This window comes from Manis pentadactyla, chromosome 9, assembly GCF_030020395.1.
Source record: "Manis pentadactyla isolate mManPen7 chromosome 9, mManPen7.hap1, whole genome shotgun sequence".
Lineage (NCBI taxonomy): Eukaryota > Metazoa > Chordata > Mammalia > Pholidota > Manidae > Manis > Manis pentadactyla.
Window position 1 is genome coordinate 126,246,015 of NC_080027.1, and position 19,878 is coordinate 126,265,892.

The following is a 19,878-nucleotide window of genomic DNA, read 5'->3' on the forward strand; positions in this document are numbered from 1 at the left end:
AAACCATTAAACTCTTGGAATAAAACATAGGCAAAAACCTCTTAGACATAAACATGAGTGACCTCTTCTTGAACATATCTCCCCGGGCAAGGAAAACAACAGCAAAAATGAACAAGTGGGACTATATTAAGCTGAAAAGCTTCTGTACAGCAAAGGACACCATCAATAGAACAAAAAGGAACCCTACAGTATGGGAGAATATATTTGAAAATGACACATCCGATAAAGGCTTGACGTCCAGAATATATAAAGAGCTCACATGCCTCAACAAACAAAAAACAAATAACCCAATTAAAAAATGGGCAGAGGAACTGAACAGACAGTTCTCCAAAAAAGAAATACAGATGGCCAACAGACACATGAAAAGATGCTCCACATCGCTAATTGTCAGAGAAATGCAAATAAAAACTACAATGAGGTATCACCTCACACCAGTAAGGATGGCTGCCATCCAAAAGACAAACAACAACAAATGTTGGCGAGGCTGTGGAGAAAGGGGAACCCTCCTACACTGCTGGTGGGAATGTAAGTTAGTTCAACCATTGTGGAAAGCAGTATGGAGGTACATCAAAATGCTCAAAACAGACTTACCATTTGACCCAGGAATTGCACTCCTAGGAATTTACCCTAAGAATGCAGCAATCAAGTATGAGAAAGACCAGTGCACCCCTATGTTTATCGCAGCACTATTTACAATAGCCAAGAGTTGGAAGCAACCTAAATGTCCATCGATAGATGAATGGATAAAAAAGAAGTGGTACATATACACAATGGAATACTACTCAGCCATAAGAAAAGGGCAAATCCTACCACTTGCAGCAACATGGATGGAGATGGAGGGTATTATGCTCAGTGAAACAAGCCAAGAGGAGAAAGAGAAATACCAAATGATTTCACTCATCTGTGGAATATAAGAACAAAGGAAAAACTGAAGGAACAAAACAGCAGCAGAATCACAGAACTCAAGAATGGACTAACAGGTACCAAAGGGAAAGGGACTGGGGAGGATGGGTGGGTAGGGAGGGATAAGGGGGGGCAGAGAAGTAAGGGGGTATTAAGATTAGCATGCATGGGGGGGTGGGAGAAAGGGGAGGGCTGTATAACACAGAGAAGGCAAGTAGTGATTCTATAACATTTGCTATGCTGATGGACAGTGACTGTAAAGGGGTTTATAGGGGGGACCTGGTATAGGGGAGAGCCTAGTAAACATAATATTCGTCATGTAAGTGTAGATTAATGACACCAAAAAAAAAAAAAAAAAGGCAGCTCCTGTGTGGAGACCTCCAATGAGTTCTACACAAGGGTATAAAGGGCATATAAAAGTGTAGGCAAAGGGTCTGTTTGTGTTTATACAGAGGATCAAAGCCTAATTGGGCTACCCCGAAAATGAACTAAGATACGATATGAAAAAGTACTTCCAACATCAGCACTCTCGGGAAGACTCATGCCAGAAGATGATCATCAAAAAACCCCAACAAAGATCCACGCGCTGCTACAGCTGTAGCTGCACTCATCCCACCAGCTCCTGGACTTGCCATGGGAATGAAGAAGGAGATATCTAAGCTGGCCTGTGCATACAGTAAAACAACAAATTTGACTGGATCTATACTGTTGGAACTCAACCAAGAATTAGGAGAAGTGCAAATTGTAGCGCTCCAAAGTCTTACAACTACAGACTATTTACTGTTAAAAGAACATAAGGGATGTGAACAGTCCCCAGGAATGGGTTGTTTTAATTTGTCTGATTTCTCTCAGACTGTTCAAGTTCAGTTGGACAATATCCACCATATCATAGATAAGTTTTCACAAATGCCTAAGGTGCCTAACTGGTTTTCTTGGTTTCACTGGAGATGGCTGGTAATTACAGGTATGCTTTGGTTATGTAACTATACTCCTATTATGTTAATGTGTGTGCATAATTTAATTAGTAGTTTAAAACCTATACATGCTGAAGTTACTCTACAAGAAGATATGTCAAAGAAATAATCAATCTTCCCGTGTTTTCTTCCACCTGCTACTTCTATAGCTTTTCTTCTTCCTTCCTAATTACAACCCTTAAATAGAATTCGTGCCTCATATCGAATTTACTGAGTATCATAATTCTTCCAAGTGGTAAAGATACCTCAAGACAAATGCTGGGCATAGAAGCCACAGGGCATAAATATGCAAAGAAGTAAAAAGCTAACCTTTTCAAACAATAAGGCTTCTCTCTCACTTACCAACTTTACATTTCCCTGTATGGCCCCGGAAGATGACTGGTTAGCCAGAGACGGGTAAGATTCCTCAAGGGAGGAACAACCTAAGACAGGCACAGTCACAGGGGGGTCATCAGGTGAGAAATTGGGGATCAACAGAGGTGAGGCTTAGAACCTCACCCCCCCTCTTCTGAGAGAAATCTTCTGCATACGTGGATGTTTTATTGCCCTTGTCTAGCTTGGATTAACACATAGTCTACAGGCACACACCTGATCATCTACATTTGCTCTCTTACAACACTAAACTATGTTTTCTACCTTTATCTTGTATCTACCTACCACTTCAGCATTTTATTAAAAGTAATAATAATAAAGGGAGAAATGTGGTATCCACATATAAATCAAGTATAAAAATCAAATGAGTATTCATATTTGAACTGACTGTTTATAGTTCATAATGCATGAGCAAAACCGAAAGTTTCTGTGATGACTGCCCTTGTACTGTTCACCATGTAACTTATTCACTATGTAAGAATTTGTTCTCCATGTAAGAACTTGTTTGTTATGCCTCAGAAGATTGGAGACTGACGAAAATTAGGCTTGGGGTGGATTAATAATTGTGCATTGAGCATTGACTCCCCTATACAGAATTTTATTGTTGTTAACAACCATTTGATCAATAAATATGAGAGATGCCCTCACAAAATATATATATATATGTGTGTGTGTGTGTATATATATATATATATATATATATATATATATAAACACACTTCCAATTGTAAAATAAATAAGTAACCAGGATGTAATGTATAGCATAAGGAATATAGTCAAAATATTGTAACAACTTTGTATGGTGATACCTGGTACCTAGAATTATCATGTATATAAATGTTGAATCACTGTGTAGTACACCTGAAACTAATGTAATACTGTGTGTCAACTACCCTTCAATAAAAAATAATTATCCAGGGGAAAAAAAAATATGCATAACATAAAATTTACCATTTTAACCATTTTTAAGTATACTCCAAGAGATTTTTTGAAAAACACACTACTGATGATATCAACTGGCTTATAACAGAAACTGAGTGGCTCTGTGTTCAGGTGAATGAGACTTTTCACTAGATCTATCTTTATAGTTTGAGTTTTGAATCTGTGTCTTTCTCACCTATTCAAAATATATTTTTAAGTGTCAAAAAGTAAATTTTCAAGAACTTACAATCAAGACCTCTAGCATCCATGTAAAAAAAAAATGGAAGTAACTAAAAAAATTTGTTTCAAAATCTATTTTTGGAACAAAGTGCAGAAGTCTATAAAACATACAAATAGAAAATTTTACAAGGTCAGCAACCTCTTTATACAAATGTCATCAAAAAAACAGGAGGGAAAACAAGATAGTTGAAAAAGAGAATCTAACAGTAATGGAAAATACCAGCAGAAAAAAATGAAACCATCTATTCTGAAACTTTCCTTTGCTAAGGTGTGGGTAAAGTAAAGGTTCCTGTGGCCAGGATTCTCACCTGGCCCTGGTTGGCAAGTTCACTACATACGTGTGGGCAATACGCTGCTATTGACTCTATATAAAGAGCTCCGCCCAGTGCTCTGGGTGACACTGTGGCACAGCTGCAGGAGAGCAGAGACTGGAGTGGTGGCAGCACCAGGAACACAGACTAAGACGGCTGCGGGCAGAGAGGCCCAGAGGCAGAGACCGGCTTGCTGCACGCAGACTTGCTCTGAGTGGACGGGATTCTAGTAACTGACCACTGCGGGAATAAAGTTAGGTATAAACCACTTCACCCCCAAGAAAATTCTACTATCATTTCTTTGGTCTCATTGAATCCACAGTGAACTTGCCCGGGGCTGAAACCCATTGACAAGACATAAGGACAAATGTCTTTTAAAATATTTCTAACATTTCCTATGTCCTTTATTACAAGAGCCTAAAGTCCTTAAAATCTGCATGCAATTCCCATTTCAGAGACAGAAAACAGTGTGAAGGAGAAGGCTGGGAATAGGGGAACATGGCAGTTTCAGTATAACTTTTTAAGATCATACACATACATTTTCAGGAAATTAGGTTTGTGAAATATGGAGTGGGGAGGAGAACACTTAATTCAATTACCTGGAATTCCATTTATTTTTTTTTTAATCTCAAAAAGATAAGATACAGGTACTTCATAAACATCACTAGGCATCACAGGAAGCGACTATGAGGGTAACAGAGGGGGTTCAGTTTCCTCCTATTGCTGTTTTCCTAGCCTCTGTTTTCTTTTTCCCAGTTCGTAGTGAAAAATATTTTTAATAAGAAGAATTATTTGAAATATTGTAAGAAATACAACCCCATTCCACAATGAAAAACAGAATATCCAAAAGTAGCTTACTTAAGTGTGACACTGATAAATTATAATACTTTGCAATGTTTTTCATCTAAAGAACTCAAAGCAGTATACAAATACTTTCATCGAGTAGGGAAACTAAGACAAAGAATACTTTAGGAAATTCTCCATGAGAAAAGGGAGTACGTGGTAGCAGGAGAACTGGAAAGATACTATTGTGTAAAATGTTATGCTGATAAAAAGAGTTAATGTTTATTAAAAAAAAAAAAAACAACTATGTAAGGCATAGGGTGGAAAGTGCTAAATGTGATAAATGAAAACACTGTTAGCTAAAGCACCAAGCTTGTCACTACTAATATATGTGTGTAATATTTAATTTAAATATCATTATTTGTAATTTACCAATAGAAAAAATCTGTAAGCTGGAACACATGGTAAACTAGATCCGAGGGGGGAGCTCTGATCTGATGCTGAATACATTTCCTATTTCTATACTAGCTTATCAAATCTAAGTAGGTCTGTTGCAGAGAAACATACTTTAAAATTCTGCAAAAAAAAATTAAGACTTACATTTGAAAGGTCTTTATGCCTTCGCTTCTACTACTATAGGAAGTGTATAGCATGGAGGTTAAAATACAGATTTTAGTATCATGAAGACCTAGACTCTGATTTTGGTTCCACAACTCAAAAGACGGATGACCAAGGGCAAGTTATTTAACCCCTCTAAACCTGTTCTTTCTTTTATAAAAAGGGCAAACTATCATATTTACTAAATTCTTATTTTCCATTTGAATACATGTAAAATCAGGATGTCTAATAATTAATTTGTACTTTAATGTACTAAAAGCCTTTTTAAGTTGAAGGTGTATTATTATAATCTTCATAGCAGTAGTTCTCTTTTTCATCTAAAAAACTCAAAGCAGCATACAAATATTTATTCAGCAAGTTGGGAAACTAAGACAAAGAGTATTTTAGGAAAATGCCCCATGAAAAACAGGGGTACATAGTAGCAGAACTGGAAAAATACTACTGTGTAAAATGTTATGCTGATAAAAACTGGACAGCTACATGTAAGAGAATGAAACTGGATTACTGTCTAAACTCATACATAAAAGTAAACTCAAAATGGATCAGACTTGAATGTAAGTCATGAAACCATAAAACTCCTAGAAGAAAACAGGCAAAACTCTCTTGAATATAAACATGAGCAACTTCTTCCTGAACGCATCTCCTCGGGCAAGGGAAACAAAAGCAAAAATGAACACATGGGACTACATCAAACTAAAAAGCTTCTGTACAGCAAAGGACACCATCAGTAGAACAAAATGGCATTCTACAGTATGGGAGAATATATTCATAAATAACATATCTGGTAAAGGGTTGACATACAAAATATATAAAGGGTTCACACGCCTCAACACCCAAAAAGCAAATAACCAGATTAAAAAATGGACAGAGGATCTGAACAGACACTTCTCTAAAGAAGAAATTCAGATGGCCAACAGGCACATGAAAAGTGCTCCACATCACTAATTATCAGGGAAATGCAAATTAAAACCACAATGAGATATCACCTCACACCAGTTAGGATGGCCAACATCCAAAAGACAAGGAACAACAAATGCTGGCGAGGATGTGAAGAAAGGGGAACCCTCCTACACTGCTGGTGAGAATGTAAATTAGTTCAACCATTGTGGAAAGCAATATGGAGGTTCATCAAAAAACTAAAAATAGAAATACCATTTGACCCAAGAATTCCACTCCTAGGAACTCACCCTAAGAAAACAGGATCACAGATTCAAAAGGACATATGCACCCCTATGTTTATCACAACACTATTTACAATAGCCAAGAAATGGAAGGAACCTAAGTGGCCATCAGTAGATGAACAGATGAATGGATAAAGAAAATGTGGTACATATACACAGTGGAATATTATTCAGCCATAAGAAGAAAACAAATCCTACCATTTGCAACAACATGGATGGAGCTAGAGGGTATTATGCTCAGTAAAATAAGCCAGGCAGAGAAAGACAAGTACCAAATGATTTCACTCATCTGTGGAGTATAACAACAAAGCAAAAACTGAAGGAACAAAAACAGCAGCAGACTCACAGAACCCAAGACTGGACTAACAGTTACCAAAGGGAAAGAGGCTGGGGAAGGTAGGTGGGAAGGGAGGGAGAAGGGGATTAAGGGGTATTATGATTAGTGCACATAATATGGGGGAGGGGCATGGGGAAGGAAGTATAGCACAGAGAAGAAAGTGGTGACTCTATAGCATCTTACTATGCTGATGGACAGTGACTGTAATGGGCTATGTGGTGGGGACTTGATAATAGGGGGGAATGTAGTAACCACAATGTTGCTTATGTGAAACCTGAGCATAAGCTTGTATATCAATGATACCTTAATGAAAAAAAGTTACGCTGACAAAGAGTTAATGTTTGTTAAAAAAAAAAAAACCTGTGTAAGGCAGAGGATGGAAAGTGCTAAATGTGATAAATGAAAACACTGTTAGCTAAAGCACCAAGCTTGTCACTACTAATACTGACATTTGGCAAGGTCTGGAGATGTTTTTGGTTGTCACAACTGGGTGGAAGTCGGGGTGAGGACTACTACTATCAACTAGTGGGGAGAGGCCAGGGATTGCTGCTACATCCTGCAATGTTAGGACTGCCCCCCATAAGAAAGAATCATCTAGCCGATTGCTCTGCAATTGGGAAACTGCTCTAGAACTGTAGAAGAAAATAACATCTACTTAATAAGGTTGTTCTCAGAATTAAAAGAAATAGTGCATGTAAAAATGTTCAAAATTGTACTTAACACAAAGTACATGTTCAAACAAATTAGTCATAGCATTTTTCTGAAATCCAATGTGCTTAGGATTATTTATTTATCTACTAAGTCAATACAAAATTTCTGACCTGGCTCTTAAAACAATTCCATCCCCATTTACATTTAACGTTAGATCTCCCACTATCTTATTACCTAAACCTCCTCCAATCCAACTGGTCATGGTTTCACTAACACTACCTAGGTTTCAAAACTCCACTCCTGCACCTGCACACAAACCATTTCCTCCATCCACAGTGCCTATTTCCCATTCAGGCTAACTCCCTTCAGGGCCTAGTCTAACTACCACCTCCACTGCAGAGGCCTTCCTTCACAGATCACTAAGACTGAAAGTGTCCCCTTTCCTCCTCTCCTACCCCCAGCCCCTTCCACATATCACTGGTCCGTTACATGGCCCTTACATACTTACTGAACTACAACAGTTACACAGTTATCCTATCTCCCTCCCCTACTAGGGCACAAACTCTTACATGAAAGGCATAGTTTAAAAACCTGTAGCATTTGACACTGTTAATAGGACACTCCCCTTGAAATTTTTCTTTCCAGGGCCTCAGTATTACTACACTGTCTTAATTTTCTTCCTAACTCTCTGCTCTAATTCTGCCTTCTTTTCCTCAGGATCTCCCCCCACCCCACCAAAACCACTCTAAATGTTCACTACTCCAGATTCTGTCTCCCTCGTCTCATGACACTTTATACAGAGAATTCCCAAATTGCCATTTCTAGCCTCACTTCTCTATCATACTCAATACCTACATTTATAGCAACCTACTGTGTTAGATTTCCCAGATATTTGGCCAAGACACAAGTTCAAGGTTTCCAACAAAGCTGACTTCCCATTCCAGCTTGCTGCTTTCTCTCTCTGCCAATAACACCTCCATTTATCCTCCCAGTCACTAAATCTCAAAGCTCAGGTAACTTCATCCTCCTTAAAACCTCAGGTGACCTCGTCCTCTTATACATTACCATTGTATTTAAGCCACTCCCATGAACCCCAATTTCAGTCATTTAGAAATACTAGAGATTACATCTCTGCAACGTTATCTTCTATCTTTTGCTTCTTTCCCATTAAGTTGACTTCTCCCGAGGTTCAGACCCCACATTCCTAAGTTAGGTGGCTTTGGATGAGTCCCTAAACCTCTGGGCCTCATCTTCCTCATCAGTAAAATTGGAATGATTAACAGTTTCTACCTTGGAAGGCTGTCATGAGCATTAAAACGAGGTAATACATGTAAAGTGCGTGACACACAGTTAAGTACTCAATAAATACTAGCAGCTTTATCACCATTCCCACCCCATTTCAGGCTCTCATGATACGGCAGCTGGACTCCTGCAAAACCTTTCCACCCACTGCCATCGCAACCTTCACACATGCCTAAGAGTCAGAACTTACATGGGATTCTGACAATAAACCCTGTTGAAATACACAAAGAAATGTAACAACATGTCAGAACTTACATGGGATTCTGACAACAAATCCTGTTGGAATACACAAAGAAATGTAACAACATGTACTTATAGTGGCAAATAATTTCCTATCACTACACTAAAGGGTATGAAAGGGAGAATGATAGTTGAAAAAGCTGAAATGATAAATTGACACTAGAAGTGAGTCTTAAATTCCATGTTAAGAACTCCAAATTCAAGAATTCAGAAGGAGCATCATAAGAGGTTTTACACCCACCACTTTCCCCGAAAGATTTAAGGGAGCGGAATATTTAAAACAAACTCAGCAATATTATTGCTTAAATAGAGTAACCTGTTCAAATGCAGAAGGAAAGACAGCACAGTTTAACTCCCTCTCTTCTGCAATTTGCTTAGAGTATTTATTGATTAAAATTCATCTAAACAAACTTACTCTGCATTCTTCCACAAAATAAATTATTAAGACTTGGGTTATTTGGAATATTTTGTAATGTAGAGAATAATAATATGATTCAAAGCCTCTGACACAAGACCAAATTTAGTAAATATTCCATCTACTTTCTAGATACTATAATGCTAGTGATTTTTTTACATTCAGTAACTTCATTCTATGCTCATAAGTGATTTCTATCAACTTAGATGACTTTTCCAACAGATGGTTCTAAAAGTGACTACTTTCTAATATGTCAGAAGTTTAAAAGTTTCTCATGGAAAAAGAGTAAATCAGTGCCTGAACACTTCATAGGTCATTGCTAAAGTGGTTTTAGCAAATCATAACTTAAAGTTGGGTAAATTTTTTGAATGTTAACTGAATGCCATTAGGTAATAGCTTTGGAATATACCGTCTTAACATTAATGGGATAACGGTGTCTGCTGCAAATCAAGAATATTTACATCCAAAAAAAGAGAAACCTTACTTTTTTTCTGTTCACTCCATATAAACTTATACTTTGAAAGACTATTCATTAAACATAACATGTACAAACATATTAATAATGTATATTAATTTCTTGTTACTATGTCACTCTTACAATCTTCTAAATTTTTCATTCCATTCTAAATATGCTCTTTTTATCCATTCCAACTGTTGCCAAGGCAAATGTAACTAAGTACCAACAATACTCATCTAAACCATCTGAGAGTGTGCTAAGATCTGCCCACTCTTTAAAGAAAAAATATATATAAAGCCTTCTACATGTACTATGTGCACATTTTTCACACATGCAGATAAAAGGATTACTCTGCAGAGTGGTGTAAAGAGCAGACTTCAGAGTCAGCAAGACCTGAGTTGGCATGCAGAAGCCACCACTTGCCAGATGTTTAATCTCAAGCAAATTATTATCTCTGAAACTGTTCCCTCATCTGCAAAATGAGAACAATATCTATCTAGAGGGTTGCCATAGGATTAAATGAAGCAATGTGTTTGAAGTACTGGGTACATAACAGGGATGCCCTGCCCCCACCAATGCCATACCCTTTGGAGTTAGGCAGCAAATTAAAACTCATCTCTGCCCTTACTGAAGGGGCTATAGTAGGAAAATTGTTTAGGTTCTCTATGCACTGGCATCTCCATTTTTTTTTTTTAATGAGGAACACACTACCTAGATCACAGAGTTGCTATGAATTCCAAATATACAACTTAATGCAAAGCATCTAGCACAGTGCCTGGCACACAACAGATTCCACTGATAATAGATTCCATTCATTTATTTTCTTCAATTTCTCCCTTTACCTTTTCTTCAAGTGTGTTCAAATGTGTTCCTCAAGTGGTACAGAATCTAGTAAACCTGCCTGACATATATCCAGAAAGTAGGCCATTTTCTGGTTAGTACCTTTGTGAATCCAGGGCAACATTTTGACATCTGTACTCTAAGTATGCCCTCAGTTTCAGAAGGAAAGAAAATATTTTTGTTAGTCCTGCTGTCTTCCATTTTGCACACATTGCTTTTCCACACTGGTCACACTATAATTTCCCTCTTTCCATCTTTTTTGAATACTTAAAATAGCTTTCATTTCTCCTCCAAATGGACATTAATTTCAGTATGTTGCTTATGTTAAAACAAAACACAGCTATATTTCTCACTGCTCATCAGCAGTGCCAGAAAATAAAAATACACTAACACGTTGTGCTTCCTACGTTACTCTACACATTTTAGTTCCAAAGAAATCTTCATTTAAATTGTTTCAAAATGACTTTAAGTTATATTTATTCCTGATGCCAGTTTTCAAACCTTTAACCCCTTTTTACTTCCATATCAAAGCATGAGGATTTAAATAAAGTGAATTGTCATAAACATAAAATCATGTTAATATGAAGTTTCCCTCAAAACTAATTCAAATACTTTTTCAAACAGAGATCCATTTGCTAGTTAACTAAAATGTGCAGCCCTGAAAACATTCAGCTGTGTATTTTTAAGCATTAAGAATGAATTAAGCCCTTAACCCACATATTTTCACAGTTCTAAAAGTGGAAATAAGCCATCCTACCTCCAACAAAACACCAAACAAAACAAAATAAAAAAACCTTATATTTAGCAGCTGGAGAAAAGTCTGTAAATACCAAGTTAAGTTTTCAACAATATCTTACATACCCAGCATTTATTAGCTAGGTCACAGAAATCTATCAAAATGATTCTTAAAGTTAGATGACATTACCCCAGCAGGATCTTCAGATGAAAAGCTCTCTGATTTTTCCGGTGTTCCACAACATGGGCTCCTAAAGCAACAGCTAAGGAATTACAACAGGAGGCCCTTTTCCTGTTATTTTGCAAAGACTGGGTAACAGGAGAGAGTTTAATTGCTACTGCACTATACAAATTATGTCAACAGCACATGCCCTCAAAAACTCTTCTATTAAAAAAAATTCCCACAGTAGGGTGTGTTTGTTTCTCTTACTTTAAGAAGCCAAAATACGTTTGGAAAAAAAGGAGTATGTGTCACTGACAATCTGAAATGAAAATAACACCCTACCATCAGCAAGCAAAACATACAACTGGTTTAACAGAGCCTGAAATGTGTATGGAAGAATGATACCGGCCTGAAGAATAACAACAAAAATTAGTATTGCCCTTCAACATGGGCCGCCTTATATTCTATGGAGCCTGAACAGCAGCCATCGTTACAAATGTCAAGATCAATACAGTGCTATGTGCCACCCACCTTCTTCTAATAATACAGAAACCAAGTCAAATCTCTCGGTGGTGAAATCACAGTCAGGACTGAGGGGGAAAACGTATGCGGCACACGGAGGGGAACACCACAAATTAAAATCACCCTACGTAAAAACAAGACAAAATAGCTCACTGAAAAAACAAAACAAAACACTTTTGCTCTCCTTAAGGAAAGAACGCTGGCCAAACCCCACCTGACCATCGAGGGCACTTGATTCGAGACCAACAAACCTGCTTTACTTGCCCTCCCCGGCGTCCCTCCCTGCTCTCCCGCCACCTCCCTAGACCCCTACGGGAAGCCATGCACGGAGGGGATCCGAGGATCGGGACGCGTACATCCCACGGAGCACGAGGGGAGGGAAGCCGCCACCTACCCGTCCCAAAGGCTTTGGCCACCAGCCAGGCCAGATTGCAGGCGATCTTGGCCCTGGAGAAATCATAGTGGTCGAAGGGCTTGATGGCTGGAACAATGAACGTCTTCCTCGCCTCCCTGGGGTCGGCAGCATCCCCCATCGTTCCCGGCGGCGCCTCGGACGGACGGCCCTGCCCTTCACATGGTGCGGCCTCGCCGCCGCGGGGCCTGGGAGGGCCGGGGCGAGGCCCGTCGGGGCGGCGGCGCGGGAGCAGCTCAGCTGTGCGCGCCGCGGGCCGCCCGCCTCCCGCCGGGGCCGCCGCCTCCCCCGGGCATAGGAATGCGGCGGCGCCGCGGCCGCCCGGCCGTCCGCCCCTCGCCGGCGCCCTCCGAGCCGCCCGCCCCGCGAGCGCGCGTGCGAGCGCGGCCGCCTCCCCTTTGTCTGCGTTCAGTCAGCCGGGCCCAGGAGGGTGGGGGCTGAAGGGCCCGGAATTGCAGGGGGGGCAACAATCACGTTGTGGAAAATGTCCCCGCCATCGCAAGGCCGCCTCCCCCGCCCGGCCCCGGCGCGGGCGCCCCTCAGGCCCCGGTGGGCGGAGGGACGCGCGGGGCGCGGGGCCTCCCCCCGGCGCGACGCCGCCCGGGGCCGCCGAGCTCGGAGCCCAGGAAAACGTCAGAATCACTGCGGCTCCCAGGCCGCCGCCGCCTCCGCCCGGGCTTCCTCCCTGCGGACAGCCGGAGCGGTGGTCGGCGAGAGCCGTGAATCCGGGCTCTCGGCTCGCGCCGTATCACTTCTGCCCTCGTATTTCCTCCCCTTTCGCCGCCAGCTCGGTCGCTCCCCGTCAGCCGCCGCCGCTGCGGTTTTCCGGCTGCGGCACTGGATGGAGACAGCAGATGAGGGTACTGAGCATGCGCCTCGGCGCCCTCCGGCCCCGCCCCGCTCCCCGCCGCCGGGCCGCCGCCGGGCCGCCGCCGCGGGCCCACTGCACATGCGCGGCTCGCGCCCTCCGCGCCGGGCTGCAGCGGCCACCCTCCAGCCGTGGACGGGGCGCGCTCGGCAGAGTGGGCGTCCTCCGCCCCGCCGGCGTCGGGCGGTAGCGGCTCACGCAACTGACGGAGCAAAGGGAAGGACGGGGCAGAGGCCTGCAGTAGCTTTCACGGGCTAGCCACGCCGTGGTTGAGAGGACAGGTATTGACAGAAATGCTTGCGATGCGACACGCACATTACTGCGAACTCGACGTGCACAACCGTCTTCACAACTCGCAGTAACCCGAAGGGTTGGATAATAGTTTGCAAAGCACATTCATGTGATAACTACCACAACTCTCACATCCATTCTGTGAAATAGGCATTACTATTATTTTCCAATTCTAAATGCAGTACTGAAGGTCATAGATTTAAGTTGCATTGCCGAGATTTCATTGTTGATTCATGTCTGAGTCTGGTTTCAAAAATAAGATCCTCAGGTTATCGCAGGATACGCCTGAAATTACAGGGGTGAAATGCGTTAAATCGTACATGGGCTTAATCAGTGTTAAGGTGCAGCTCCAAGCTGTGTTTATTTCCCAACATCAAGATGCTTTTGCGTTGGCTGGATGCTGTCCACCTAAACGTCCTCTCTAGGCGGGAGGCACATCCACCAGTGCCTCCCCGTCCCATCCAAATGAAGCGTAAGTTCTTCCACAAAGCAAGCTGACACCCACCATCATCATCGGGCATCTGCAAACCTCTGGCTTTATTCTGTCAGAGCCACTGTCCGCTCTCCCCAGGGTCCTGCGTTCCCCAGAGCTCAGCACCCTTACCCACTGTGCTCCCCCTGTCCTCCTGGATTCTGGGCCGTCGGCCGCTTCACAGTTCCCACTTCTTCCAGGAAGCCTTCCCTGACAGTTCTGACACCCTCTTAGTCGGGGCTGTCACATGGGTGCCTCCCTACTGTTTACAGAGCGTCCTGTCCTTATTTCTGTCAAGGCACTTGCCACACTGTATCATCAATCACTCGTCTGTCTTTCCCACTGACTACATACAGGGTGTGTCCCCGACACCTGTGAACTGCTCCCCTCCTAACAGTTGCTCAATAATGTTGAGGGACTAAGGATGGATATTATCACACTTAATGCTTATTGAGCTTATTTAACTCACCAGCTCCTCACAATATCTCACCTTAATATGTGAGCTCATTATAATCATTGTAAAATCCCGTGTTATCTTCATTTTACAGATGAGAAAACTAAAGCTCAGAAAACTTTAAGAATTACCCCTAGTAATTCACAACTAGTAAACTGGCAGACCTAAGATTTGAACCCAGGACTGTCTAAATCAGAAGCCTATGTTTTAACTACGAGGGCCTCCCCGGTATCACTTGCCCCTCAGATAGAAACAAGGCATATGAAGCATGAGCAAGAGGCTTTGGACTGCCTGAAAGGTAACTCCACCCGCATAAGGTCCCTTCGATCCTGTTTAATCCCTACAAATACTTCACCCTGAACATAGTGGGCCACCCAGATAAGCCTTACTAACAGTGTGGGCAGGAAAAGAATGTGAGAAGAATAATATACAACAGGGTGGTTGACGTCATTCTTCAATAGTTTAATGAATATTAATAAAGTGTTTCTCATGGACAAGGAAGGCCCTTTGCTAGATCACACAGAGGATAATAAAATAACATATGGATAATAGTTTGCAAAGCACATTCATGTGATAACTACCACAACTCTCACATCCATTCTGTGAAATAGGCATTACTATTATTTTCCAATTCTAAATGCAGTACTGAAGGTCATAGATTTAAGTTGCATTGCCGAGATTTCATTGTTGATTCATATCTGAGTCTGATTTCAAAAACAAGCACAAGCTTCTGGCTCTACTCTTTTCCCTGTGCCTGTTCCCTCCCCAAATTATAGAGGTGGACATGCACATAAATATAATACAATGTGGAAGAAGTGAGTGCTATAAGAGGTATGATGTGGAGAGAAAAGATCCAGCGGAGAGAGCAGGAAAGTGTCTTAGAGACTTCACCTTCAACTGAATTCTAGAGCAACAAGTCAGATTAAGGGAAATGTACAGCCTGGAAAGGTGGGAGAGAGATACTGAAACATCTCACCCATCAGTACAATAATCTGTAAGCCAATACAAGATTCTCGAGGCCAGGGATGGCACCGAACCTTGACGCTGCATTACGGGGTCTGGCATGGTGCTTTGCGCAGAAGGAGTGCCGGGCAAATGCTCGTTGACTTTCATTGAAAGCTATTTCAACCTAAATAAACATGATGAAGAGAAGGCAACAAAGAGAGCCGCTCTGACTTGGCCTTTAATTCAGCGGTGATGCGTTCAGTGGCAACAGCATTACCATGATCTGGGTTGGGGAGGAGTGTGTTTAGGAACCGGGGAAAAGCGCCTACACAAAGAGCAGCTTTTACTTTCAGAGAGGCGATAAAACTTGGGGTCATAGTAGGAGGTATTAGTACCAGAGAAACGCCCTGAGGACAAAGAGGAAGGATTCATTTTCAGGGAGACAGACACTCTAATAGGGTATCCTTTGTGACACCTTTAAAATGCTCCCTTTTAAAAAGTGGAAATCTCTGCAGAATACCACTGTACAAAAGAAATGCCCTCCATTGCCTTCTTAAGATATCAGACTTTGTTAAAAAACAAAACAAAGCCCAGTGATTCTTTGGGCCAGCTCGTCCCACTACAAAGCCATCACTATCTTCTGTCTCTCCGGGCTTAGAATCTATCTATCAGGGAACAGTTACACTATCTCTACATATATAATCCTTCTTCTATTTTAAAGGTTTCTCTCCTTTTCCTAGAAAATCCACATTATCAGCCAGACTTCCTTCCTTGTGGCCATCCTCTATTTCTCTGTCTTTGCATACATTCATAAATGTATTCATTCATTCATTATTGAGTTATTCAACATTGATTCATTCAATATTGATTGAGCACCTGGGTGCTGGGGACTCATTGTTTAACAAGACAGCTGAGGAAGCAAATCTGTAATGCGAATTCAGAGATCCTAGGGCCCAACAGCCCAGCTCTCCACTGTCATGCCCCTGTCTCCACAGGCTGGTGGCCTTGTTACTTCACCTATAGAGATCTTCAACTTCCCCTCAGAAACAAAGAAACACTAAATCATTGAGTACTACCGTAAGATCTCAAGTTATTTTTTTTTATTAATCATTATTTTTTTTATTAAGTTATCATTGATATACAATCTTATGAAGGTTTCACACGAGCAGCATTGTGGTACAACATTCACCCATAATATCAAGTCCCCCCACACACACACCCCATTGCAGTCACTGTCCATCAGTGTAGTAGATTATATGGAGTGACTGTAATGGGGTATGTGGTGGGGACTTGATGATGGGGGGAGTCTAGTAACCATAATGTTGCTCATGTAATTGTAGATTAACGATACCAAAATAAAAAAGAAAGATGCTATGGAGTTATTACTTGTCTTCATATTTTTTAATATTGAATGTGTGTGTGTGTGTGTATACACACTATTATCCACTTCAATTTCACTAATAGTAACTATCACTTACTAGCACCTCCTGTGTATCAGACCCTGGTCTACCTACATTAATTTATTAAATCCTCACCAGAGCCCTATTATCCTCATTTGGCAAGTATAGAGACCAAGGTACAGAGGACTAAAGGGGTGAAGACCTTACGCTATTTTGAAACTCAAGGAACTAGAATAAGTAAACTGTGAATCAACCAAGTTAGGAATGGGTGGGGGGAGGCACGAGGGTGGGTGGGAAATGCTTAGTTAACTGATGTCAAGCTGTTGAGTTGGCTGAAGTGTAGCAGCGTCTGATACACCGATACGGGACCAAAGAGTCTGTGCTGCTTGTCTGGCACTCTGTCCCTCTAGACACAGTTGCAGCTTTCATCAGAAGAGCTCACAGAATTTTTTGAGGATTACCTCACAGCCTTCACAACAATTCCGGCAAGGCCTGTGCGGTACATTGCCAAATTGTGTCTGGACCAACAGAAACACAGGGAGTCCCCATCACTTCCCAGAGTTACACTGTGAGTCGGCATCCTAACCAAAAGTGACACCCGTCCCTCAGGTTCCCAGGTACGCACTGCATCTTCCCAGATCCCTAAAACACTTTTCCTTTCTTAGGTCCCCACTCAAAACAAAAGCCCTGAGTTTCCAGTAACGGGCACAGCTCCCACCATTTGTAACATTAAAGGCAGGCAAGGATGTTGGGAAGTAACAGAAAGAGCCCTGGCCTGGGGAGGACCCTGGGTCCAGCAGGTTCTGCCACACGAATTGAGGGAGAACATGTCACTTCTCGGCTTGCTGGTTTCCACTGATGTAAAACAAGAGGGGAGAGTTCGGCAACTTCTAAGCTGCTTCCAATGGCAAGTCTACAGGGAGAGGGTGACATCCATAGACTCTTACAGGTCCTAACTGAAGGTCAAGTCAGTCAGCTGCCTAGCATTCAGGACTTAAATCTCTAGAGAAGACTGACTTTTTTTATTTCCAGGAAGCTTTGTGATGGGACTGTGCAGAAAGGCTAGGGAAGGTGACAGGGCAGGAAATGGGATCCTCAGTGAAGTCAACAACCAGATCCCAAATGGAAGGACTCAGGGAGAGGGGCACAGATGCCGCTGTTTGTTGGTAAGCACAGTAGACCTTCTACTTAGGTCATGAAGCACTAGAGTTTAGAGTGTCACCTAGTCAACCAGGAAGACTTTGTCCTTATCAACTTCTTGATGGAAACAACCCACATGTCCCAGTAGAGTACGGGACTGACCAAATAAATTACAGTGCACATGGGAATCTATTGCATCATATGGAGACATTACTAAGACATCATATGGCCAAGTAAAAAAAGGAAGGTACAGAGCAGTGTGTTTGAGCATAATTTAAAAACATTTATTTGCAGAATATCTCTGGAAGGATGCACAAGAAACTAGAGGAGTAAGAGAGAAACACAGTCTTCTTTTTATATGCTTTGATAGCTTTTGATCATATGAATCTTTACTTACTCAAAATATAAATTAATGTATATTTTAAACTAACCTCTTCAATTTCCTGGCAATGTGACTTCCTACTACTGAATCTGTCCTCACAAAAGTCCTTAATGAGTTTCTTGTTGTGACGCTTACGCTCTTGTTTCTTTGGCCTCTATGGCATGTGGCAGTTATGAATTCCCCTTTGTTCCTAAAACTGTCTTCCCTCCCAGGTTCTGAGGCCCTCGCAGGGACACCAGGCTCTCTCTTACCTTCTGAAGCCGCTCTCTGCTGCCCTCCCAGACTCCCTGGTTAGCTGACCTGCCCAGTGGAGGAGCTGCTCCTCTGCATTCCTCGGCATCCCACTGCAGTCTTTACGGCTTCCACTCGCATCCCGACAAGGACACTGCCTAATCTGTATCCCAGCCTCTGACTGTCTCCTGAGTGACTTCCTAAAACCTGCTGGACAGTTCCACCCAGATACAGCCCCAGGACTTCAAAGTCAACACGGTCAAAGACAAACTCGCCGCGTTTTCCCCTCCCTGGGCTCTGGTCCTTGTCTTCCCAGCATTGCTGAGGACATCGTTCTCGGCTTGAGACGTGCGGTCATCCTTGAGCCTCCTCCTCTCTCGAACCCCTCCATCCAAGTCCAAATGTCTTTCCTTTCCATTCCCACAAATTTCTCGTTTCCTCTCATTTACTCCCATGCAGTTTCTCTCTTTTTAAATAATCTTTCTAAACCTGAATTTTAATGATTCAACAAATATCCAATCAGCAAACATTTCAGAGTATGTCAGATACTGTACTACACTTTTCACAGACTGCATTTTATTTAATTTAATTATAAAATAACATGTCACAAAGGTATTGATCCCATTTTACTATGGAAAATGGATACTCAGAGATTAAGAGGAGTCCTCGAGGCTTCATGGCAAGAGTAGAGTTGACACTCAGGGTCGTGGCTCCCGATTTCAAGTTCAGGAGTCCTTGCATCCCCGCTTACCTGCTTGGCGGCTCTGCCTGGCTTCCCGGAGATGGTCTAAACACTGGCCTTGACTTTGAAAATCCTTTGCAAAGTGGCCTGTCTTGACATTCATATTTCCCTGGTACTGTCCTGTACATATCAAGCCAAATCACTCTGAAGACCTTGAACATATTTAACCCTTTCTAAAGCTTAATGGTTTGGGTAATTCTATTAAATTTTCTCCACATGCCCTCCACGGAGCTATTGAAATCTTCTCATTCAATATCTACCTCAAATGCCTCCTCTTCCATGAAGCTTTTCCAGCCCCACCCTTGACTTCCCTGATCTATGTGTGTCCTCTTACGGTATGTTTTGTCTTGAATTATAATTTTTTCCATGCACCCTAAGAGAAGCGACAATCTTAATCTATTTCATAATCTCCATAAGTACCTAATATATAGGAAATGTTTGTTGAATAAATGAAAGAATCAGTGAATTAACTGGTAACAAAAAATACACATTAACACACATTCTAGGGCCATGAAACAGAGCAATATAACTTAACTAGCTTATAAAGGAGTTAAAAAAGGAAAGTTGATTTCCTTA

At 41.8% G+C, this 19,878-nt stretch overlaps 1 protein-coding gene across 4 annotated transcripts in view; it reads right to left on the minus strand.

Annotated features, from left to right (window-relative positions):
- CAMSAP2 (calmodulin regulated spectrin associated protein family member 2) overlaps positions 1–13,248 on the minus strand; it is a 123,763-nt gene extending 110,515 nt beyond the window's left edge. Inside the window, exon 1 of one of the 4 annotated variants that reach the window (XM_036909466.2) lies at positions 12,360–13,248. In XM_036909466.2, the coding sequence (XP_036765361.2) occupies positions 12,360–12,498 (139 nt within the window). In that variant the 5' untranslated portion in view covers positions 12,499–13,248. The remainder of the gene's footprint in view (positions 1–12,359) is intronic. The other 3 variants (XM_036909469.2, XM_036909468.2, XM_036909470.2) reach the window with 3 other exon arrangements.
- Positions 13,249–19,878: the final 6,630 nt, after the last annotated feature.